Source organism: Corvus kubaryi, unplaced genomic scaffold (genome assembly GCF_017639235.1).
Source record: "Corvus kubaryi isolate FWS band 111438036 unplaced genomic scaffold, C.kubaryi_AGA036_p1.0 split3-73, whole genome shotgun sequence".
Classification (NCBI taxonomy): domain Eukaryota; kingdom Metazoa; phylum Chordata; class Aves; order Passeriformes; family Corvidae; genus Corvus; species Corvus kubaryi.
The window spans coordinates 29,553,549-29,580,047 of NW_024582091.1; the positions used below are offsets into that span (position 1 = coordinate 29,553,549).

Consider the following 26,499-nt stretch of genomic DNA (forward strand, 5'->3'; position numbering starts at 1 on the left):
TTTCACATATTTCTTTATGCTCATGCCTGCATTTTCTCTGTTCTTGACTGGGTTTACTCATTTTGAATAAGGCTTTTGGAATTACTGCCATGCATAAAACAAGGTGCTCATACTGTGGCCAACAATGAAGGAGCCACAATGGGTTGGTGCGTCTTGCACGTTTCTCTTGGGCCTCTGCTGCTGGTCACCTTGGGGTGACTGGCCTCACAATTGCTTTAACTAGTGGCAGCTCCTACATTTTCTGCTTCATGTGTAATTAGTGGCATTTCTTGAATAATCTCTGGTTGTTCTAAAGTGAGGGTTTTACCCATGGTGATGAGAAGTTCCCAAAGCTTCTATATTCCTCCAGGGATAATATTTAATATGTAACTTGGAAGTTTAGCAAACTTTATTCCAGTTCACCAACTGTGGTGTCAGGAAAGTTCCGAAAGGGGGATAATTCTTCTAGATTTTCCCATGGCTGTACCACAAATAAATACTCCAAGAGGACTGAGTGTATGTTTGCAGACTTCTAACACAGAACACTGGAATACCTCTAGAAATCAGGGAGCATCTGTAAAGCCATATTTTTCTAGAGCCAGCCAGCCCTAATGTATTCTGACCTCTTCAGCTTTCCCGTTGGCCCTGGGCAATGACATGAAATAGTGCTGGTTATTAGAATTTTACATATTTTTGGTTAACATTATTAACTCCAGATGAAGTTTTTAATTCTGCCAGCATTGCTTCTTTATCATCAGCTTCCCATCCTATTCTACTTTAAAATGCCCTTTTAAATGTTAATTAATTTGTCACAAAACTAGCAAGAATTGTCAGTGTTGTAGTGTGTGTGTACCACAGGAAACAGCACTCCCATTTTCGGTCGTTCACCAATAGCCTTATTTCTCTTAATAGTACTGGCCTCTTGGTAGTCATCAGCAGAGTGGTTTCTTTCTTAGTAGATATCTCTAGGTTTCATAGCCTGTAAAAAAACAGGTTCTCCTTCATGTGTGCCATATCCTGGATACAGTCCTTGCTCATATTTCATTCCAGTGCCTGCTACTAGGTAGCAGTCTGGTGATCCCCAGAACCGGCATTGCCTGATCTCTCAGGGATTTGTGGCTCATTGTGAATGAGCTGGTGTGTAAGAAGATGCAGAGTCCAGCCTGTGGTGCCTAGTAAGTAGTGTGAGTACCTCCAAGCCTGTACATAGTGGTGGCAATGTTAGGTTTTCTTTCTTCTGTGCAGTTAACTATTCACAATAGATCTGTGGGAAGTAATATCTTTGCACTCTCTGTCAAATTAGATTTAAATTGGATCAGTGTGTTCAGACATTACTGATGGAGAATAGAGAAAGATGCACACTCCTTGACTTCCTTGACTTATTCTTTCCTTACTGTCTTTTAAAGAAAGGGTACACATTCAATTTCAGTTGGCTCTGCTTGATTTATGAATAGTTAATAGTAATGACAATTTGCATTGGGTCTTTTTTTTTTTTTTACTATCTCAGTCAAATCTCATGATTTGTGGAATAGAATTGGTAGGAATCACGAATAACAAGTAGGTAATTCATTATTCATATCTGTCTGCTGGGAAAAAAATGTCACAGAGTGGGTAGGTGGCTGGACCAACATTTTCTAACGAGTTGATGAGAGGTGAAAAAAAAAAGAAAACTCATGCATCCTAACTGATTCCTCTGCCTTAAACAATGAATATTATTTGTTTTATGATTATTTGACTTTAAATAAGTCTTGTGAATATGATTAAGATGCCCAAGCTTATCCAGAAGGATAAACTATTCATGCAAATTACACATTCATAAATGATATACAGAGATATTTATACAGATTTCTTTCATTTGACTTACACTCTAGTAAATTTGAAAATGAGGGGATTTTTTTCTTCTGAAAACCTTTGTATTGCTGTAATTAGCTTCATACTAGATAAAATAGGATAAGCAATGAAAAAGGGCCGGACTGCAGTGCTTACAGAGTAAAAGAAAAAGAAAAGAAAAGAAAAGAAAAGAAAAGAAAAGAAAAGAAAAGAAAAGAAAAGAGAAAAAGAGAGAAAAGAGAAAAGACGAAGTATTTCAGCTGGAAGGGACCTACAGATCCAGCAGCTTGTTTTGAAGTAGTTCTGTGTGAGAGTGAGCCAAAAGTTGACAGACTATAGTGTTAGCTCAGAGGTGACTTAAATCTGGGAGTATTGTAGATCAGAAATAAATTTTGAAGATTTCATGCAGAAAGATATAATCAACTCTCAGGTTTGAGGGAAGGCTTCAGCTTCTCAGTGTGCTCGTGTCCCTCTGCATTACAGAGTGGGACACATTCTGCCATTTCAGGGAAAGTGCTTAGCTAAGTTTAGGCTGGGAGATAAACCAACTTAGATGAAAAAATCATGTATTAGAAACGTCACTGTGGTTTTTAGCTTAACATTTTAAAAGGCTGGGAATTTAGAGTTTTGTTTTTTGAAACAGTGCACTGTTCCAAGCTTTCTTCAGGTCTTACACAGTTCTGGACATGGACTGTTCCTTCAAGTAACCTGTGGTAGTGACACCAAGCATTGTGTCTGCCACCAAAGGGAAAACCATATCTAGTGGGTAGGCAGGAGGAGAGAAACTGAGGCATGAGTAAAATGATCAGCTACTTCGTTTGTGCAGTTTAAATTTTAATTTACCCCTAAAAGTAATGACCAGTAATCTCATGAAATAAGACATCTGAAGATTATAAGATCTAACAACAGTGCTTAGGCTGGATCAAAATTAAGGCATCAAAAATGAATCCTTTCATGTTTTATGAAAATGGATGTTCAGGTTCTTAGATGTGACTTCAACTATTATGATTTACATCCACAGTCAAAACAGACTGTTCTGCAAAATCTCTAAAAGGAAATAAAAAGTCTAAACACTTCAGATGTAATTTAGTAAATGTAATGCTATGTTAGGGCATGTCAATAGGCTAAGCCTGCCCTGTATCAGACAAGGAGAAACTTGTCCCTTGCCTGGATCTGCTTACTTGGTCCTCGCCTCCCACAAGAGTAATATGGATTTGATTGCAGACTGCTCGGGACACTGTCTAAAAATTAATCTGAAAATCCCAAATCTTTGGGTTTAGGCAGATCTTTGCCCTGACTCACTGTGCAGCCCCATAAGCACCAGCTGGCACAGGGCAAGGAGCAGGAACATGTGGGAGCTGCTTGCAGCAGCAGCTCAGGGCTGTTACACCAACGCAGTTTTCCCGCTGTGAGAGAGGAAGCAGGAGGGAGCTGTGAATAAGAACAGGTTGGATAAGATCAGCTGTTCTGAGGAGGCAAAAGGAGATGATGCCATCTAGTCTTGCAAAGGCTTGCTGAAAACATGACATAGGACAAAAGCAGTGCAGCCTGTAAGCAGTCATCTGTGAGGGGAACAGAGGTGTGTTGTGAAGCCAGACTAGAGAAGCATTCCTGTAAAGAGTGCATTTTCTCTATTGTGTAAATAATTTAGCAGTGGTGGTGTTTTGCCTTTAGGCAACAGTATTCCCATAAAGTAGTTATCAGTAATACAAGTGGATATGAGGAAATAAGAAACCTTTTTGGGTCAGAGGATTTAAAGACACACAGAAGAGTAACAGTTCTTTTGAGCTGTTGTGCAGAGACGAAAGTATTCTACAGCAGGCCTTCAGCCTCCTGAGCCAGCTACTTGACCAAGCAGAAGCAAAGTTTTGTTATTCAGGTATGGGAGCCTTTTGGCTTTGTAAAACAGCTATCTGTGTTACCCCTATACAGTGCAACCCCGTTTAACTGCCTCCTTCCCCTGGGCCCGCAGCAGGGCTGGATGACTACAAAGTCTGTAGAGAAACAACATTTGTACTGGTGAAGCTCTGTCTCTGCAAGACTGGATATAAAGGGTGAAAACTAAAAAGAAACAATTATCCTGTAATTTTAATTTGTAGTTGAGATTCTTTTGCAAAGAAAAGAGGTAATAAGTAAATCCTGGTATAATCTTCATCCTTTGTGAGACTTTTGCTTCTTTACTGTGTAGCACTCGACTCTGGCACTCCTGTGAGAGGCAGAGGAGGACCAGCATGCCTGGCAGCCCTCCCTCCCCAGTCTGCCTTCCCCCTTGAAAGTCTCCTGCATTCATTTAGATGTCTCTGCTAAACTCTGTAAGGAAGAAGGAGAGCACAGCTCCTTTGATGATCTTGATCTAAATAGCAAGTTGTCATCTGAAGTAAAAGAGAGAGACTGCAGTGGATGAAAGAGAAGCAATATGCTGGTTTTCTGGTCTAGCAGGGCTGTTATTCTACCTGTGTCCCAAGCCTATACACAAATAATTGGGAATTTGCTGTCTTAATGGTTGTTGGGTTTTTTTATTGTACCTCTGCGGCTGTGTGGGTGAATGTAAAAAGGGTTTTGTACATGTATATATGTATATTTGGTAGACAGTACACAGCTAAAGCCTCTTTCAATTTTCTCTCTAATTTATTTTTAATTTTGTAACCCCCCAGGGGTAAATCCTTATTACAAGATGTAAAACCATCTCTTCTACAAAGCAGCTTATTTGTTGATTTTTAATTTGAGCCAGCAGATGCAAAGCTGCAGCTTTTTTCCAAACACAGAGAGCTCCTCTGTATATATAACTGTCAAGTGTGTGTCACTGCAAAATTAGTATAAAAATTAAAACTTAAAATATCATTCTAGAAAGAGCAAGAAGAGAGGGGTGTTTTTTCTCTGTATTAAGACTATGTTAGACTTCTGAATCTTGAAACATTCTGAATCTGCAATTTACTTTTAAATCTACATTATATTTGGATTAGACTGAATATGAAGATTTATAATCTCAGAAGCTCAAATGCTGACAGAAGTTTGGGGTGTGTTTTTTGAAGGAGGACCTCCATCAAAAGAAGGCAGTTTCTAAAGATTGCATAATTCTGTGCATGTTCACTGGCATCAATATGTGCTTTGCCCCACAGGAAATGTTGCCCTTCAGCTAACCTGCACACTTTATGGTTTAATATGTGTTTATATGACCACCTGAAAGTCCTAGTCACAGAGTATTGCAATAACAAAAGACATGATCTGAAATAATCTCTCTTCCTAGTGTATCTCATTCTAATGAATTCACGTTTAAAAAAAGTTAGCTGGAAAAAACCCTTTAAAATGCTTTACCAGTTAGTTCAAGTGTAGGCATCTGCATTTGGTCCTTCTGGTCTACAATGCTTACAACTCAGAAGACATGAATAATTAGTTTGCTTTGAGTTGTGATCAAGGGAAATAAGTTTAAAAAAAACCTAGATTGTCTGGGTTTTTTTTGTTTTTAATAAGGTGTGATGGTTTTGTTCCCCTCATTGTTTTTATGCAAAGGTGATGTTTATTTCTATTCCGGATGTGAGCCTTAGAATACAGCTCTTGATTCTCTCTGCTTCTCCATATAGTCTTCCGAAGTCAAGGCTTCCCACTTATCTCCTTAACTCCCATTTCCCTTCTCTTTGTTGCCTGAATTCACTGAGGATGCCATCTGTGATTGCTGTTCAGAGGTCCTGTCCTCCTGGCAGCCCCACACCTTCTCCAGGTTATCTTCCACTGTTGCCTTCCACTGGGTGTTTTTTGCTAAAGTGGGACATTTGAGTATGGTGACTTTATTTCAGCCACCTGTCAAAACCAGGGCTCCACCTGCCTCTCCCTTGGTTTACCCATAGCGTTGGACTGACAGTCACTGCAGATGATCATCTTTCTTCTGCCTGTCTCTCACTTTGGAAGTGATTCATTCCCTTCTATGAATTGTGGCGATGATGCCAAAGAAATAGAAAGCAGTAAACAAATAGAAGTCCCTAGGTTAAGTATGTGTTGGGGGTTTTGTAGCATCATAGAATTTTGTCAAGGTTGGAAAAGACCTTTAGGATCATTGAGTCCAACTGTTGACCCAGCACTGCCAAGTCCCACTGCTAAGACACGTCCCTAAATGCTGCATCCACACACCTTTTAAATGCCTCCAGGGATGGGACTCTACCACTCCCCTGGGAAGCCTATTCCAGTGCTTGACAACCCTTTCCATGAAGAAATTTTTTGAAATGAGCAGCCTAAGCTTCTCCTGGCACAACTTGAGGCCATTTCCTCTTGTCCTATCTCTTGTAATTTGGCAGAAGAGACCAACCCCCACCTCACTACAACTACAATCTTCTTTCAACTCAGTATTGTCTGCAAACTGACTGAGGGAGCACTTGATGAAGATATTAAACAGAGCTGGCCCAAATACTGAGGCCTGGGCAACACCACTTGTGATCAGCTCAATGTACCCAAGTTCATCAGTTTTGCTAATGCTTGCAGATTTTCACAACTGATAGGTTAACAATAAACAACAAAAAAAAAAATAGTGTGGACAGAGAGACCCTAGTCAGAAGCCAGACCTTTCTTCCACTCTAAGTAGCATGAGATGCAGCAAATGAGTTGAAGCAAAGACTAAGTATGTTCCACAGAAGAAGATGCATCTACTGGACAAGATTTTTCTCCAGGAACAAATTTTCTAGTTTACTTGTCTCATGCTAAATATTTGTGTACACTCTGCTTTCCACTGACAAAGGCACTTGCTGTGAAACTAAACCAGTGTTCTTCAGACTTGTACAGTACCTGCATAAATAAATTTTGGCACTGCTTTTTGCTCTGCTGAGAATTCTCAGCAGAAACTGCTCTTTTGCAGTTTGGAATATCTCAGAGCTCTATATCAAAGATAAATTAACATATACCAAGTATTTTTATTATTTTTATCATGAGCAAAGAAAGAATCGAAACCAAAAGAGAGAACTATGCATGTCAGTTTGAAGTGTAGAAGATTTAATTTCCACTGCTGGAAACTCTAAGTTTACCCATTAGCCAGAAGTCACGGCCAAAGCTTCAATCTTAAAACTCACTTAGTTGGCCACGTCTGAGCACTACAGTGATCTGTGCCTGGAAATTGAAGAAAGCACTGGCAAACCAAAGGCACCAAGAGTCCTTAAATTGTATCCACAGTCGTGGCTCAGGCAACCTATTGCCATTGCAGTTCTTGAGCCTGCTGCTTCTCTCTGCTTTTGTAGGTACCATCATGGTCCTACTGTAACAAAAAAAGATTCAGGTGGGATTTCTACTGTTGGAATAGAGACTGCAGTTTGATGGCCTCAGGTTTTTTGGCTTTCTCTTGACAATTACAATGAAAAAACACTCTGAAATGTTAACCCCATCTTTCCATTGCATTGTTATTTTCCAGCTGATGCTTTAAAGGCATTGTCTGGGCAGCATAAAAACTTGAGATGCAGTTTCAATACCTGCAAAGGATTTATCTGCATGGTTTACACTGATTTTAGTAGAAATTAGGACACCTAATCACAAATGCTCTTTTAAAAACCTCTCCCTAAATAAATTTAAACAATAATTAAAATAATTCTGTATGCTCAAATCATCATAAAAGTACATAGATGTAGTCATAATTATGTCTGAAGGATGGGATTTAGTCAGTGTAACAGGGAAGTGTAGTATAATTGAATGCGCTTACTCTTTATTCGTTGTCTTAAATATTACTCTACTCACCACCTTGTTTCTGCTATTTTTCTGCTGCTTACTGAAAGAAAGAGAGAGAAGGAGGAGAAGGGAGGGAGGCAAGGAAGGAAGGGAGGGAGAAAGGAAAGGGAAAGAAGACTTTTTTAGCATTTACAGTTTTGCACTCAGTGTCATTATCACTGTAACAAAAATTAGGCTGTTGCCTAATAATATCCCACTGGAAGAGTGTATGTGTGAGCACCTTTTAATGAGCAAAAGTGAAATGATTCAGATGCTTTGCTCAGGTAAATACCCATCCAAGTCACTCAGCAGGGCCAAACTTTAACATCTATGATTTCTGAATTAACTTGAAGTAATTATCTTTTTTTCTGTGTTTGAATCTTATAAGATCTGAGATACGGTGCTATAGAGAGCCTGCTGTTTCTACTCTGGTATGGCAGCCCATATATTACTGGGTCTATTTGAACCAAAGAGTGAACACACTTGTGATGACGGAAAATTGAAGGAGGATTGGGAAGCCTGAGCAAGTTTAGGTGGCAATGGTCAATAATGATCCTTTTCTTCTGTGTTTTCCATCACCCATTTTGATGATCAGGGGCACTTAGAAAAGCTACAGCAACATGGAAAAAACTCAGAATAGTGGGGTTTTCTTTGAAACTTTCAAGACAGTTCAAATACCATTTATCGTACTTCGGCAGTACAAGTAAACCCTACTTAGATTCCTTTTTAGGCTACAGACTCTGAAAGACCTCCAGTCCGGCTGTGTTCAGTCACAGTCTGCCCCTTCACAGTGAGGTCTCATCATGTGTGGAACTTACTGTAGTGCAAACAAGTTACAGGTTTGCCCACCCTCAGTAATGAGCTTTTTGCTTTTGAATGGAGAACAATAATAATCCCTAGCCTTCCGTGAGGAATGCTTTGACCTTTTGCAAGTTGTGGGTTTGATCTGCAGGCTGTATTGTAGTGTCAGTTTTCAAGTGGTGAAGATTAAATACTGGATGATTGACAGTGTTCCCATAGAAGGCAACAAACCTGCCTACTTAAGAAAAAAGATTCTGGGAGTAGAGCAACTGTCACCCAAAATATGTCTCAGTGCAGCCTTTATCTAAACAAGTCTGATACTTTGAATCTCTAGGATCAGGATAACCATCCTTGGAACAGGATCTGTCATATGCCCAAATGTAGTGCTGTTACTCTCCTGCTCTAATATTCCATCATATTTACAAATACTGATAATCTCCCAGTCTGGTAAGAACCTGTTGCACCATGTGTGGAGCATACAACATTTTAGCAGTGTGTATGGAAAGTATAAATGTATAAACTGCTCTATTCTTTAGCACTTTATATGTGCATGTATGTGTGTATATGTAAAACTAAAGGTAGGAACATATACCTGGTCTGTTCAAGCTGCTCTTGTTTCTCTTGCTGGTGTTTACATCTTAAGTGAAGTGTCAGTCTGACCCTCACATATTACTTTGCCAGGCTCTCTCTTTCAATATCTGCTAGACAAATAGGGTGTGTTAGTTTTCAGTTCCTTGCAGTACCTCTTTGTATATGGTAGCTTTCAACTGCGTAGTGTAAATGCAAGAGACCTAGATAATTTCTCTGGACAAGCAGGTATTTGGGGCATGTTACCCTAACTCTTACATAATTTTTCTTGTTTACTACCACAGGAGAAGAAAACTTGCTGGCAATTTTGAAGAGGAGATGGTGGAAGTACATGATCCTGGGAATAATAGATATAGAAGCCAACTACCTGGTAGTCAAAGCTTATCAATACACGACTCTTACCAGTGTACAGGTAAGGACTCAAAGGATTTCCTCTTATGAGGTAAGACAATAGGTCCAATGGGGTCAGTGGTGTAGTATCCATTGGCTTCAGTGAACCAAAAGCTAATTGCTACCTCTGAATTTTCTGTGCTTTTTAATGCTGACTCATAAGACACATTTTTTCATGTTGGACTTTTATTACTCAGTATTTTCCAAACTGCACATAAACATTCTTACTTTCATTTTATTTCTCTGTGCTAAACCATTCATAATCACATTTTTGGCATTATCTACATAATTTAGTCCTTCAAGGAAATATTTTCAGATTGGCTGAAATGTTTTTCTCACTTTGTGTTGTACTTGGAGAAAACACAAGCACTCCTTTTAGGATTCCTTAATTAGATCTGAGTTTCTAAAGGTCTCTGGTGGGTTGACCCTGTCTGGACATCAGGTGTCCACCAAAGCCAGTCTATTACTCTTCTCCACAACTGGACCAGGGGAGAGGGAATATAACGAAAAGTTTGTTGGTCAAGATAAGGACAGGGACAGATCACTCACCAGTTACTGTCACAAGCAAAACAGACTCAATTTGAGCAAATTAGTTTAACTTATTACCAATCAAATCACTCACATTCTTCCCCTGCTCCAATGTGGGATCCCTCCCACAGGAGACTCTTCTCCACCAACTTCTCCAATGTGAGTCCTTTCTACAGGCTGCGGTTCTTCACAAACTGCCCCAGCATGGGTCCCTTTCACAGGGTGCAGCCCTTCAGGAACAGACAGCTTCAGAGTGGGTCCCCTCCGGGGTCACAAGTCCTGCCAGCAAACCTGCTTCAGCATGGGATTCTTTTTCAACGGGTCCACAGGTCCTGCCAGGAGCCTGCTTCAACACAGGCTTCCCATGGGATCATAGCCTCCTTTGGGCAGTCACCTGCTCCAGCCTGGAGTTCTCCACAGCCTGCAGGCAGATCTCTGCTCCACCATGAACCTCCATTGGGCTTCAGAGGGACATCGGGCCACCATGGTCTGCACCACGGGCTGCAGGGGAATCTCTCCTCTGGCACCTGAATCACCTCCTGCTTTCCTTCTGCACTGCTCTTGGTGTCTGCAGAGTTGCTGCTCTCACATGTTCTCACTCCTCTCTTAGGCTGCAGTCTCTATTGCACAGGGTTACTTTTTTTTCTTCCTGCTTAACTGTGTTATCTCAGAGGTGCTACCACTGTCATTGATGGGCTCAGCCTTGGCCAGCAGCAGGTCCATCTTGGAGACAACTGGCATTGGTTCTGTTGGATACAGGAGCAGCTTCTAGCATCTTCCCAGAGAAGCCACTCCTGTAGCCCCCACTGCTGTCACAGCCTTGCCAAGCAAACCAAATGGAGGGTGTTTAGGATCCCAGAATTAGATCAGAGTGCAAAAGTTGTCATTAAGTAAAATGAATGCAGTTTTTATGAAGTAGACCTACTTTAATGCAAGCCGTCAGATGTGTTATATAACAGCTTAACTGAAGCTATCAAAAAGTGTACTCCCTGTTAAAAAATTATATGTGCAGTGAACAAAAGATAGGGTAGCAATTTCTTCAAAGATCCAACCTGGATATTTTATTTCTAAAAACACAAAAGAATCAGGCTTCCAATTTAAGCAGAAAAGCGAATAATAGAAACATTTTTAAGAGACTGGAAATTGTCTGTCTTGGGAAATCATTGCATACTTCATTGCTACTTGTTCTAGAACAAGTCTAGTACCTCTTTACATTATTTTTTAATAACCGAGCAACACTAGATAGTGTTCAATGTATTTTATACCTTACTCTCCTGAAGGTTGCATTAGAGCTAATAAAATAAAGGAACACCAGTTAATGTTCTGCAGGATCAAAGATAATTAAGAGTGTATTTCTTCCATAGCTGAAAAATCCTGAGCTTCTTTAGCTGAATAAGGTGCAAAAATAGAAGAAAACTATGAATTCAAGGAATTTGAATGTGAGGTTTATGCTAAATATTCACAAGTGCCTCTGGCATCAGAATCCAGCTTTGAGGATTCTTTGAATCATGCCCAGACAATGTAATATTGTTTTTAACACTTTTCCAAATCTGATTACTTAGTATAGAATAAAGCTTAAATCCACATAAACCTCATATTCTCTGATTTTACAGCCACTAAAAGCCTCGAAGAGAAAAGCAAACTGAATTGCTTCTTTACCATGATTCACTCACAGCGTGTATAAACAGCAGACTGAGCAGGATGATTCAGGTCATTAAATCCCATCTCCCAAAGCCACCAACAAGCACATATCAAAGGTTCATCTGGCCAGACCTATGAACCTCCACTTCCAGAAGATGCAGATCCTCAAGCCATCAGTGCAATGAGCACGGCCTTTAGTGTATTGTGTCAAGAAATCAAAAGTTACAGTGTGATGGGGAAGCAGGCAGGAGAGTTCAAGGGCATCAAGGGCATTGCTGGTGCCTCGACAGGGAATTTGTTAGCTGAAATCATCCATGCTCTCCTTTTAAACTGAGAGAGAGGGAGAGAGAGAGGGGAGTGGTGTATCAGAAGAACTGTCAGAGGGCACAGACGATGTCATGTCCATTTTTAGACCTCTTCCACATCAAAATTACAACAAAGTTCAGGTTTCTTTCCTGTGTAGCTTGAAAGAAGGAACAGGTAGGAACTCAAATGTTGTCAAGCTTTTTTTCAGGAGTGGAATGAAATCAGTGTCACCTTTTCCCATAGTTGTCCTTGTTTGCTCAGATACATGTGGAGTGACTGGGATATACCTGCTGCATTTTAAATTCATTTCATGCCCTAATATGAATGAGCTTTTAAGTGACAAGCCCAAAGATATGATGAGAATGGGACAAGTATGAGGTAATATATTAAGATGTTGAATCAAATGACACATTTTCTGAAATGTAGCGAAACCCCCTATTGCATTTAAAGATGAAACAGAAGCAGTTCAGGGGATTATTCAGCATTGGCCAAAGTGTGTCATGGTATGAAATGAAGACTGAAAAAGTGGAAAATAGAAGATGAAGAAAAGAAAGCTTTTCCTAGAATCTGATTTTTGAAGAAGCAAACAGGACTCTCAAGAGAAAGGAATTGTCTGTCCTGAAAGGCCTGATCCTGCAGGAGAGCTACCTGTGAGGCCATAAATGCTTGGTGGCATGTAGCAAAAAATGTTCAAATCCTTTCAGAACTGAGACCCAAGAAGCTATTGGTACCTGCCACAAATCAGCATGACTTTGACTGAAGTCTGTGGGAGCTGTGCATGTGTATACACTGGGCTGAGAATTGAGCCCTTCAAGTCAATTCTGGGGGATTTTATCCTCAACAGGCTGTACACCAAGGCTTTTTTGATGGAGAAAATGTAAGACTTTTTGAAATTGTCACTTGAGTAAATGAGAAATCTTGCAGTATTTTTATAGTGGTGGTGCAGGGACCATTTCCGTAGGAAATCAGTTTTACAGCATATCCTTTTTTTCCACATGACATCTCTGCTCCGTCATGCAAAACTAACATGCAAGTGTACAGTGCTTGTGGTGCTTTTAAGCAAAAAAACATTACACTGGTCCCAGCAGAAAGCCAAAACTTAGCAGTAAAAATATACCTTTATTGCAAATGCTTTGATTTCAGCTTCAACAAAAAACATTAGTATAGAATAAAGCTTAAATCCACATAAACCTCGTATTCTCTGATTTTACAGCCACTAAAAGCCTCAAAGACAAAAACTGAATTGCTTCTTCATTCAACAAGTAGCTTTAAACTCATGGAACTGTCAGAGTTTCTAATTTTTACTCCATCTTTTTTTTTTTTTTTTTTTTAATATATTTGGTCTTATTTCATCATGGTTCCAGGAAAAGACTAAAAATGGTGCCCTACTTTTCCTCAGTGTTTCACACCCAAATTTTTCCTATATTTTAAGATTTTTGTTTGTCTTTGATCTGGGAAAACGAGATTTTTTAATAAACCTTCCTACATATCTTTCTCTGAATGCCTTCAGAATCACAGTGAATGAGAACATGTAGGCACAAATCAGAAATTAATATGGTCCCTAACCTTTACTTTTGGACATGCTTCTGATTATTTCAAATCTTCATGTACTCTATAATTACTATCTGAGAATGTGACAGTCCGTTTCATCACAAGATGAAAGCAAAGTACTGTGAAGCCTAGAAACACACCATTTTCCTCTTTAAAAAAAAAAACCAACAAACAACTAAAATACCTCCTTTATAAATTAAGTGCCATAAAAATTAGATTGAAAATCAATGCTCTATTTATATTTCAGTCATCAAGGTGTAGGTCGTTTGATAAGGATAAAATCCAAGTTACCCCTTAGGCACCAGCGGTGCAATCCAAGGACAACTAGGTTCAATGAAACAATGCATGAAGCTCACACCTAATTGTCTACAAATCTAAAATGTCGTGGACATCTATTATCCCTTCCCCTGCTTATCAGAGCACAATCTTGGGGCATGAAAATATGTTTGAACCTATTAGGTTGCTTCTTCTTTGGTAGCTTTAAGCTCTGGTTCTTTGCATGCCTGGAGTGATTCTGTATTCATGGAGATAGATGCCTAAATATCTGCCTCCATTAAAAAACTCAAAAGCTAAGTATTCCTACATCAAAGTACCCCAAGAAACTCAATTTGTTAGATACGATCTTAGCATGCTTCAAGTACTTGCAGAAAGCCTGGAGTGCTTTGCAAATTTTAAGCGTGGAGCCACCTTTTTCCTAAAGTCATAGCTTTTAAAGCAGTGGCCCACAGAAAGGGCTTCACTTTACTCCATCTTGGCTGGAGGGATGGAAACTCAAGCTTCCTATGGCCATGAAAGTACATGAAACTAGGCCAGGCCAGTACATGAAAACTGTTCCCTAGAGGGTACTCTTAAGAAAACTGAGTATACATCAGTTAAAAGGCACAGGAGTTTGTACATGGATCAATTTGATATCCAAACCCACCTATTTCAAGAAGTACCAGAGATCAGTCACACTTAATGTTATCAGACATACGTGTATTGATTCCCAGATGGCCCAAACTTGTGTAATGATCTTTAGTTTCTCTTTGTTGTATTACTCTAACTTGCAGTAGATTTTGCAGCCTTCTTGTCTGTCAGCTGTACCAGATCCAGAACATACACTAAGCACTCTCTTGTACACTGGCACCTGATCCCATGGACTTGTTTTAAAAGCTATGTACTTAACTTTCAGGACTGCCTGTGGTAATGTGTGTCATATTTATCCTAATGGGTTTTAAAACAGCCCTAGTGTAGGCCTATGGAAGGTTTAATAACTATTCAAAAAGGATATTTTAAAAACTGTTAGAGACACCTTTTACACAGCAGATAAAATTGCTTCCCGCAGAGGGAATTAAAAGATTCTGAAGCTATTGCAGTTATTTAGATCTAGATATTAAATTTCCTTGAAACTATGTTTTGACTTCAACTTGCCTGTGCTGCATTTACAGTGTACCACACACACACATCCTCCCAAATCCATAATATCTTCCACTAAGCCTGTTATGCTACTAACAATTGCAACCTTTTCTGCCAGGCAAGTGCTTTCTCATCATATCAAGCTGCTTTATGAGGCAGACTGCCCTCACCCTTCTCCCCACGTTAATTAGCTCTCCTTGCTGCAATATATTGTTCTATCCATCTCCATATTACACTCATGTTGCACTCTCTAGAGGTGATGTTATCCTTTCTCTGTGTTATGACATCACACAGAAATCTGGATTATTTCTGCAACACCTTGCATAATAGTACTGCAGAGTATACATACAATGTCACAAGAAGAGAGGCACTGTCAAGGAGAGAGAGATGTTTCTGAACAGCAATTCATCTGGTAATTTATTTCTTGGGCAATCAAGCCTTTGATTGGCATGATGAAAACAAAGGTAGTAAAAGCTGGGATTTATAGACACCAGGAGACAGGCTATAAAGCTATGATGTGGATGTTCTCAACTACTCTTAGATCACTGTGAGGCTCAGCAGTACATCACACTTCCAATTACCTCTGGCAGTTTTCATATCTCAACAACTGCCACCAGAAAAGGAAAGGAGTCAGCAGTAAGTGCTTATTATAGGAGAGCTGGATGGCAATAGACTTTACTTTGTTCTTGGTCCCTGTGGACTCAATGTACATTGAGGCAGAAGGTTTGAGGTGGTTTTGAAGCAAATCTGGGAGGCAAGGAGCAGGGAATGTGTAATATTGAAGTTGTTGATCCACTTTGTCTGGTGGCTGCTAATGTGAATTATCCCAAAAGCAGAGATAAATTCCACTCCTTCCCTTCCTCCTCCCAGCCTATGAATGTAAGATTGACCATACTTTCCTGTTCTGCTTCAGGGCAGTGAGGAAATAGTGCAATGTTAATAAAGTTTGCAGATCAGCATTTTGCAGCAGTGTTGCATACTATACATATATATGTATTTTTATACTGTGAGAAGGTATCTTGTATCTGATTTATTATCAGACTTTGAGTTACTGTTCTGTCTTTTAACTTGTTACGTAGATGTGATTTGCAAACCAGGCCCTACAGCATCCACGAGATATCTCTGTGTGTGTGTTTGAAGTCAACAGAGCTCTCAGTATCCAGAGCTCCTGCCTCTACTGACAAAATTCACCCAGAGCCAAACTTTTTACTAACATAAATATGCAAAATCTCGTTAAATTCATTGGAGCTGTGCCCATTACAAGAGCAGAGATTTTGGGGTCCTGTGCCCATTTTGCATATTTTGGCAGGTGACATGCAAAAGCAGAGGTTTTTCTGCACGATTTTTCTTAGGCTGAGATCTAATCCCCCACATAGCTTACAGCAGGTGGAGAAGTTTCTAATGAGTAACCTTGAGAAAATGATCTGCCGAGCCCTTATCCAGTCAACTTATTTTGAGAGAAGCTAAACAGAAAATGGGGGTGGAGGGTGATTCTGCAGAAACACATGACTGCTGGCAGAACTGCCTTACAATGATCTTTTTCTGACAGTAGTATGTAGAATCAGAGGAAGAAGTCAATGAAAGGAAAGGCCATTCCCGTGGTCGGTTTGTAGGTAAGTTTTCCTGGTATTTGAGCAGATCTGTATAAGCACAGCTGGAGTTCATGTATAGAGAAGATATGAAGAGGTATTTTTTTAAAGTCAAGATGTGATTACTCATGTTAGTACTAAAGCATGGCCTTGTGAAGAGAGTTGAGAGCAGAGGAACTGTGGGTTGGATGTGACCACCACCTTTCATTTAACATAACTTCAAGGAGCCCCTAAACTCTTTCTATGTACACAGAAAGCTGAAGCTGTGAGAATCCTCCTCTCAGGTTTTGATACGTACACGTCAGATAGAGGTGAAGGTTCTTTCACTAGTCGAAGTTTTAAGTGAGTTTCTGTGTCCACAGGGAAAAAGAAAACACTGAGAACAGATTAGAGAATTAAAGATTAAAGAAACTGATAGGAACAGTTCTAGAAGCATCAAGAAAATTTGGAGATCTTGTGCACAAAGTGGAGAAGACTGGGAGCAGTCTTCTGGCTTTTGTTCCACATCATGGAAATAAACATTTTTACATTTTTTTAGAACAAATTACATCACTGATTCTTTCACCAGTCTCCATACCTGAAGTACTGTACATTTTGACTGAATGAAAAGTTAATGATTTCCCATTAATTTTGTGATTAAATAAAAGCCATGCAAGAAAAGTGGTTAAGTTGTGATGAGGTAGCAAATAGAAACATGAAAGATAAAAACAGAGCTCCCTTTTTTGTTTGAATTGCTTGAAATAACCCTGTCAGAGATGCTGCCAGCATCCACACCTTTCCTGCAGAAGGTTTTGGTTGCAGGGCAGCATAATTGCAACATAGCTCCCCTGGCAGCTGGCATCCATCTCTGTGAGGGTTCACATCTCATCTGCTTTTGTTGAATGAAATGTGTGCGATATTGTGAAGGTGGTGTAAAAACTGGAGGAGAAAAAGCCCTTGAACAAGCCACGAACCCTTTCTTCCTTTGAAAAACACAAAGTAAGTAACAGAAGCTGTGTCTCTTACTGCATCTAGCACTTGCTGTTGTATTAAAATTTCCAGATCACATGCTGAAATTCTATAGCCATCATGTGTACTTGGCCATACAATGTTTGACGGATATGACACTGATTTTACTGATCCCTCTGCTCTGGAGAGCAGGGTAAGTAGAGGGTGCAGCTGATTCTCCACGTGATTTGCTGGAGGGCAGTGCTAATGAGAAACCCCTAATGTGAAAAGAAAGGGCTTATAACTGGGGGGAAAAAAATCCAATGAATGTTTAAAAAGGAAGATTCAGCTCAGCTGTTCCCATAGGGAGTTTGCTGACCAGCTTTTTTCTTTTTGATATCACTACAGATCAGCAGTTCACACTCTGTATTAGAGGCCTTTATTCTAAAGCTTGCCAGCTCTCCCTTCCAATGATTTAACAGTACATTCTTGCTGTAGATGTGTAGAGACATGCTGCATTTGTGACACCAGAGACTGGATTTTTACTGTTAGCAGGACAGTATTTGTCTACGATTCACAAGTATAATAAAGTCAACATAATTTAACAAACAAATAATCAGAGGAAATAGATTTCAACATTGTGTTTCATCAACAGACTTAGATGCAGTGTGGTATCTTTTAGAGTCAAATAATAATCTTCAGTTTCTACAACAACATAACATTCTTACAATAAAAAGAAGTTTCTATAGGACAGTATATCAATAGATTACATATTTTTGTATCCTGCCTTCTAAAGCAGCCCCATTCAGAGCTGTGACTGAAGAAAGCCACAAACACAGCAGTGTCAAAGAACATGATCTGCATGACCCCATGGCAACATAGGAAATATGTTTTCTTTTAGGTTAGTGAGATATAATAACTTCGTGATTAACAGGAATGCTCATTAAAATCAGACCACTCATTAATTCAACTTAATGAAAGGGTGTAGGTACTACCTTTTAAATAAACAATTTAAAAGAAGGAAAACATTGGAGATGATTATTTGAGAAATATTGATAAACAACTGACCTTTATGTACTATAAATGAAATTCAGCTAAGCACAATCTGTCTTTGTTACTATAAAAGCTTTGTAGACAGAAAAAAATTACAATTAGGTATAATACTTTTTCTTAATAGCTGAAATAATTAATAACAAACAAAAGAAAGAAAAAATGGCAAAAAACTCCACCAGTAAAAAAGCCTTACTGCAGAAGAGGTAATCCTCAATCTCATATCTTTTGTCTGTGGAATACATGTGCATTTTTTCTTCTACTAGACAGGTTTATCTGCAGAAAAAAAGAAAGGCAGGACAAATTTAGTGCTGGAGAAGTGAAATATAAAGCAATACCTGAAAAAGAGTTAAGCAATATTTACTAGGTTATCTTATTGCTTATATGGTAGTGACCTTATTTATTTCTGTCTACTTCTTTGTTTAATTAAAGGTATAAACTAAGCACAATTTAAGAACTATATAATGCCAGTGAACGCTATCTACCTTTCATGTTTGTATCTGTTAATGCTGCAGCATTCCAAATAGCAATTTGTGGATTAGACTTTGGACTGCCAGCCCAAGGAGGCATTTGCTAGCTGTTATCAGCATCATTTATTTGTGACAGGTTCTGTTCATGCGTCCTTTCACGTTAGTTCTTAAAAGACACACATTCACATACTTGAAAGCATAGGTATGTTTAAATATTTATGGAATGAGAGGAATTTTTAAAATCTTCCTCTAGAAGACTGTTAGTGGGAATTTGCATGTTGAAGTACACATGCTGCAGGTACAAGCAGTTTTTAAACTCATAGAACAATTTAGACTCATAGAACAGCCCAGCTTGGAAGAGCCCTCCAAACTGGTCCAGTCTTCTGTGGGAAAGGGAGCCTAGATGAGATTATTTAGGACCGTGTCCAGTCACATCTTGAAGACCTCTGGTGACTTTACCATGTCTCTGGGGAGTTTGTTCCCACTGTAAAAAATATTCTTTCTTTATTGAGATGAAACCTTTCCCAGTGTAACTTGTGTTCATTCCCCCTTGTCTTCCCTTTACTCCACTCTGATGAGACCCCACCTGGAATACTGCATCCATCTCTGGGGCCCCCATTGCAGGAAGCCCATAGAATTGTTGAAGCAGGTCCAGAGGTGACCACAGAGATGATTAGAGGGATGAAACACCTCTCCTCTAAAGAAAGGCTGAGAAAATTGGAATTGCTCAGAACGGAGAAGAGAAAGCTCTGGGGTGACCTTGTAGCAGCATTTCAGTGCCTAAAAGGGTTTTACAGAAGAGCTGGAGTGGGACTTTTCACAAGGGCATGCAGTGACAGGACAAGGGGTAAGGGTTTTAAACTGGAGGAGTGCAGGATTAGATTATCAGTAGGAAGAAATTCTTCTCTGGGAGGGTGATGAGGCACTGGAACAGATTGCCCAGAGAAGCTGTGGATGCCCCATCCCTGAAAGTGTTCCAGGCCAGATTAGATGGAGCTTTGAGCAACTCGGTCTAGTGGAAGCTGTTTCAGCCCATGGCAGGGGAATTGGGACTGGATCATCTTCAAGGTTCCTTTTGACCCAAATTCTTCTATAATTTTATGGTTCTATGATTCTCCATGTGATTTCTGTTAAAGAAAGAGCCTCCATCTTCTTTGAAGCCACACATTATGTAATGAAAAACTGTGATGAGGTCAGAAAATGGTGAGTTAAATTCACCTGTCCAATGCCACACTGGGAAGGGATGGGACAGAGGCATTCAAGCCTTCAGGGATAGCTGTGAGCAGGGTAAGAAGTGCCTGCCTCCTTGCTGTTTGGTGCCACCTTTCTGCACCTTCAGCAGAGGTGATGGGTGTAGTGTGTGCCAGTGCAGCTGCTGAAGGACAGACATCCAGCAAGTGCAGGCATGATGGCATGAGTGTGGAGTGAGACAGAAGCTGTTGAGCTGTTCCTACATCCTGTAGGTTACACCGAAGGGTGCCCTTCCCTCAGATGCCCAGGATCTAATGTGAGTGCTTGGTACTCCTCCTGCCAGCCCTCCCTGCCCCAGGAGATGGCTGCTCCCAGCAGGATGGCTTCTGGAGTTGTTCCTGTGGGTGTGGTGTGTTGCACATGCGTGTCTTTGCCCAGCCCAGCTGCCGAGTGTGAGCTGGGCACACACTGGGTGTGCTCCAGGCGCTGCAGGGGCAGAGCAGATGCCCCATGCAGACGAAGAAGCTTGTTCCAGTTCCTTCAGACCTTGTCCCTTGTTGTGTTCTGACAGTGAAGGATGGCATTTTGAGGACTGCTGGAGAAAGTTTTCACTGTAAAGAGGCCTGACCATGGCTATTAGATTATTAGCTCTCACTTTAAATGCAGAACCTGCTTTTAATATCAACTGTTCCCATTTGTAATTTCCCTCATCTGTTCTGCAGCTCTTTGGGACTGTTTGAGCCTGCCAAGAGCAGCATGGTCCCACTGATAAACTGGTTTTCTTCTGAAGGGTTTTGCCTCTCACTGTCTGGGAAATATTTGAAATGAATGGGTTTTCATGGCACACTCTTGTTTTTCAAAGAAAATTTCAGGGAAATTATCCTTAGTCCAAAAATTGGTATATATATATATATATATATATATGGATATGGATATGCATATGCATATGTGTATATATATCTACAGAATTGCAGTTCTTCATTACCTGTATCCTTTTAGGAAGTAGGATTAAAGTCAAGTTTCTTTGGGTGTTTCTTACACAGGATTTTTGTTTCCTGGCGGCATGCACTAGTTTCTAAAATATATTTTAATTTTAAAATCTCAAGCTCCTCTCAAAAACATTTGGTGCATTTCTTTATTTGTCACAGCTTCTCTGGGCTTATTGCTGGATGTCTCTGAAAAAAAAAATTAAAGATTGTGTTTCATAACATTTCTTTGAGAAAGCTCTTTCCAAGGGTCTACTGGCAAGAAGACTGAGTTTCTTGCACTGCACGCAAGATGGGGGATTGGGGTTTGGGGTTTTTTTCCTTCAAAGGCATATGGAACTCTATTTTCACAGATATAACAGTCACCACAGGGGCCAGATTTTTTGTAAGCATTCTGCATGCAGAAAACCCCTGATTTATATGGAAAGATTTAATAAATCTGGTCAACTTGTGTATTATGAACTTTCCTAATATCTGGACCTGAAATTACTGAATTAAAGCATATGTCTAGACTGCAGGAAAACTACCCTGACTTGTCTATTAATCACCAGAGGTGAGGACCAGATGGAGTGGTGTGACTGTCTTTTGGCCCAGGTTTTCTTCCCATGGATTTGAAATATGCATCTGAATGCAAGAGCACTGCATTTGACTGTTATCATAGAGCAACAGCTCTCCTGAATTCATGGAATTGTCATGGACTGTCTTACCCTCTGTCTGATGTATGAAGAGCCACTTGAATGCACTTTCTTGTGGTAGAAAGTGCTATCACAAACTATAACCGTGCTTCCCTCTGCTGGAATCTATCCTAGTACTTTAGGGCAAAGTATTTGCAGGTTGATGTGTTGTTGATTTTTCTTCTCTTTTTTGACAGCTCCTAGACTGTTTTGTCATCCCAGTGGTGATACTCCTCTCCTGGTTCTTCTTACTGGTACGATACAAGGCAGTACATTTCATTGGGATTGTGGTCTGCATTCTGGGCATGGGCTGCATGGCAGGAGCAGATGTCCTCGTTGGGAGACAGCAAGGAGCAGGTAAGTAAGAATGGATGGGTTGTATGGCCAAGTTCTATTCAGAGAAACCATTGACCATTGTGTGTCAGACTGGGGCCAAAAAAGGGGGAAATTTGGCAGGAAGCTCTGTACCTTCATGGATCTGAAGCACTGCACCATTCAGTTGCCTCCTTGTCAGAAGGGCAAAAATGGGTCAGCACTTACAAGTCAGCAGTGCTGCAAACAGGTTTCTTACAACACAGGTCACCCTTTGTGCAAGCTGCGGGGACAAGCTAAATATTTGTAGTTTCATTCTCTTTTGGCTTAGCTGTTGGATTGAAAACCTCAATAGCTTCCCTTCCAAACTGACTACATTTCTGAGTTGTAAGCACCTCTCACATCCACTGTGTGCTCTTACTTTTCCTCAAGTTTGCTTGCTTTTCTACAGAGGTGGGGTCACTGGGTAGGTGCTAAAAGACACCGAACCTATGTATTACCAGTTGGGTTTTGCACACAGGCTCATACTAAATTTTTGGGACTTGACTGTAACATTTTTGAAAAGAACCTCCTTGTGTGTAAAATGTTCTTTTTTTTGTGTGGCATCATATGAAAAATGTGTGTGTATCTATTAATGCAGACTAGACAGAGTTAGATTTCATCGATCAACTTGCCCTGTCACATTGATTTCTCTAGTGCCAAGCCAAATTATGTGGGAAGGCTGGAAATTCTTTTCAAAGATTGTCAATTAGGCACAGTTTTCATTCTTAATTAAAAGCACTGAATTGTGAGCAGAGCATAATACACTGGGATTTAAAATTCTTGACTCAGCTTTCTGAATACAAATGCAAGTGCTGTAAAAACTGCATTTGCCGGAATGCTACTAAATAAAACAATGGAGTTTGTGACAGTGCTCACCATATCTCCCTGCCCCCTTTTATCTCTGTCCTTAATCCTGAAAGGAGACTTATAGTTCATTGGTCTCCTCCAGAAGTAGCCCTGCCTCAGCTAAAAAGGAAATAGTGTACTCTGTATTGTGTAATCAGCCAGCCAAAGCTGCATTGGGAATGGTTGTTTTCAGAGGAATTGAGACTTCAACCCTGGGTTCCAGAAGAAGCATCCTGTGTCCCAGCAGTATAGAGAGTAACATGCTTGTGCAAGTGAGCTGTGGACCAGCAGGAGCATGTGGGGCAGTGGAAGCAGACAAGGAACAGATTGAAGAACACTGACACTTTGCCATCCAGCCGCAGTAATTAGATGTGATTTGCCATGTTCGTTATTAAAGCATAGGTGTAGCTGTTAAGTAAATTTGTCCAGAAAAAATCTGTTAACATGCATTATTGCCTTTTAATTTGGACCTACACATGAAAAACTGTGTCCATGCTTATTGCTATGCAGAGACACGGCTGATTTTTTACTTGTTTTAGTGGCATAATGATGTTGTTAATAATGCTGTCTTTAAAAGAGTAAAATATATCATCTGGTTTAATTTCTTTGAAAGGGTAAAACTATACATTAAAGTGTACAAATAAGAAGAATTAAGGGCAGGGGAAAAAGAACAAAATTGAAACTCTTCATTAAGAGATTGTGCACCATTTATAGGATGTTTCCTAGGACTGGGCAAACTAAAGAAAGGAAGACACCGAAAACAATGATGCTTTGTTAGTCCTCAGTAAATGTCTCTGTTTATCTTATATTTTGGGGGATAAGAACTATTGACACCTGTGTGCCCCTGTTGACCACACTGCTTACTGTATTAGAAGAGCCATAAGGCTCTGCTAGGTACCCACAGAATAAGGCAATTTAGCCTGCCAACACTTACAGTAAGGGAACATGAATTTAAAATGTATCACTGAGAGATTAACAGGTGTTTTCCAAACTATCTGCAGGAATTAGGTATAATGTGCATACATGCTTTCAATTTTCAATAAATATATGGTCGTTTACCTCTTTATTGTATCTATACTGATATTGTGCACTTTACTCAATGGGAAAAACAATTACTATCAAGTATTTAGTGCTTTATCATCTTATGTGCCAAGTATACTTGAAAATAACATTATTCTTCCCATGAGTTACTTTCATACTTCTGCTCTTGCCATACACAGTGGTCCAAGCCACAGAGGTCTGTGTTTCATCCAGGTTTTCAAAGCACATCCTAGCTTTAACGTGCAACAGTCTCTGAAAACCAGTCACATCAATCCTGTTAATACACGTGAGTCTATGTTCAATTTGAAATGGAACATGCTGAGAATGATTTTTAGATATTATGTTCATCAGTAACTACAACCAAAAGCAAAGAGGAAGACCTCTTAATGGCAGGGGCGAGGGCAAAAATGTGACAAAGAGGTGTAGTGAGAGCGTGAAAAGAAATCGTGCCAGAACACAGTTCACATTTTAAAAATTTGTGTTTTACTGTAGTGCTATAACTAGTTCCCAAAACACTAACTCTGCTCTGGACTATATGACTTCTCCACAGAATATTAAATATGGTAACAATCATTAATGTAAAGCTTGTTTTTCCAGGCTATGCCTTGTGTGTCTTCTGAAGAATGACCTACACCATTAAATTGGTCAAATACAACTTTATTATCCTAAAAGTCTTTAGAATGCCTCTAGTTAGTTGACCCATATTTCCTTAGCAATGAAACCAGTAGATCCATGTGGATATCACTTCCATGAAAATAAGTCTGTAGGGATATGTCAGTCTTGGGGGTAGGTTCCAAAGTCTCAGCCTCTCAAGGAAACAAAGATAAGGCATTTGACAACCAGAATAGTAATTGCTAAGAAGGAAAGCAAAAACATATTTTACAACATTTTTTCACCAGGATATAAAGTTTTGATGCACTAACCCTTTGGGTACCATGTATTACTCCAGTCACTGCATCTCAAAAAGAAGTGATGAGAAAATAAGCCTGTATAAGCTGTGGAGAAAGGTGAGAAAGCTGTTCAAGGGCATAAAATGGATTCAGATGAAGAGACTGTAGCTGGACCAGGACATTCCATCTCTCAGAAAAGGCAAGAAAGAGACAGATACTGTAAAGGTATATGAAGTCTTCAGTGATATGGAGAGGGTCAATACAGAGTGATTTTTAAATATTTCTCAGAAAATTATGGGATGACCAATATAATTTTGAGGTGTCCAGCGTAAAGTTAAAAACATGAAGTACTTCTTAATAGTAGGCAAAAAATACATGGATTTTACACATATTGATGAAGAATCCCTCAAGGTTTATTAAATTTGATGGTCTAATGTAACTTCCATCTCAGAAAATGCCTAATCTACTGAGAGCTGGCTGATAAAAGTCCCTCTGTGCTTCCCTATTTGTTTATGCTCTCCTCAGCCACCCTGTGCTGCTGAGTACCAGAGGAGGTTCCAGTGTCAGAGTCCGGTGCTCTGAACAGATCTTGGCTCCCTCTTCTGGGAAAGCCCTGAAGGCTGAGGCTCACACTCAGCATGAGAGCACTTTGGGGAGAGCTGTCGGGGTGTGATGCTTGAGGCCATCCCATCTGTGCGAAAATGCTCAGCCTCTGAGCTACTTTTGTTTCACAGATGCAAAAGGATGATATTTTTGTCCCAGAAGAAGCTCTAAGGTCAAAAGCTTTTTCAGCAATACTTCCCGGAACTGTCAGTGAGTAGCTGCAATAAATACCAAATGAGTGAGCTCAGTGAGGAATCAATGGAGCCACTGTGAAATATGAAATGCATCAGGGGTATGAAGAAGTTTTGTAAAGTGCTGATGGCTATTTTAAATTAAGAACATCTTCCATTACTGATTGCAAAAGAAGGCTAAAAGAAGAAAAATAAAAAAACAACAAAGCAACCAAATCTTTAAAAATGGTCAAATATAAACATGTTGCCAGTCAAGGAACATTCAAAACAGAAATTCAGTGAAAGGCTGGATGAGTATCTGAAAAACAAATCTAGTAATGTTTGGTAAATACACAGAAGCCACATCTCATCTGAGCTGAAAAATGTTGGAAACTATGAGAGTATTACTGGGAATATTTTACACTTTACTCTATTCCTACTGTCCTTAAACAACTTACACTTTTCTGGTGCTCATAGCCTGTGTTGGAGACAGGATACTGGATTCATGAACCCTTGGTCTGTCCTCTTATGACCATTTTTATCATCATAAATTTCTTCTCCATAGAAATTTCGGCACTCCAGTTTGTAATGATAACTGAAGGCTTAAAAGAACTCCTTAAAGAAAAATGTTGAAAAGATAATTTTAAACCAGTCAGAATGTTTGGTTCCTGTTTTAATTTACTTCATTGTATATTTTACAAATCAATTGAAATAAAACTTTAAAAGGCAGGGACATAAAAAATAAGTCATGGTATTTTAGAAGAAAATGAGGTTTCTTTTTTTAAAAATTGTCCTGGGTTGCAGTGTATTCTATTACCATCCTCAGGAGCCATTGAAACCAGGTGGGGCAGTGTTTCCTTGCCTCCTCCCCCCAGACTATCTTTCTGTTAATTGCCCATCATTGTCCTGCTGCCTGACTCAGAGATAACTCCCTCCGGACTATTCTCCTGTTAATGAGCCTAATCAACACTTGGCCTCATGACTCGTTACCCCATTGTGAGATGCTCCGCCCAGAGGGAG

The 26,499-nt window shown here is 39.8% G+C and overlaps 1 protein-coding gene across 1 annotated transcript in view; it reads left to right on the plus strand.

Annotated features, from left to right (window-relative positions):
* The window catches only part of SLC35F1 (solute carrier family 35 member F1), a 230,614-nt gene that overhangs the window by 172,378 nt on the left and 31,737 nt on the right, over positions 1-26,499 (plus strand). Inside the window, exons 3-4 of the mRNA XM_042016858.1 lie at positions 9,162-9,289; positions 21,773-21,932. Of these exons, the coding sequence (XP_041872792.1) occupies positions 9,162-9,289; positions 21,773-21,932 (288 nt within the window). The remainder of the gene's footprint in view (positions 1-9,161; positions 9,290-21,772; positions 21,933-26,499) is intronic.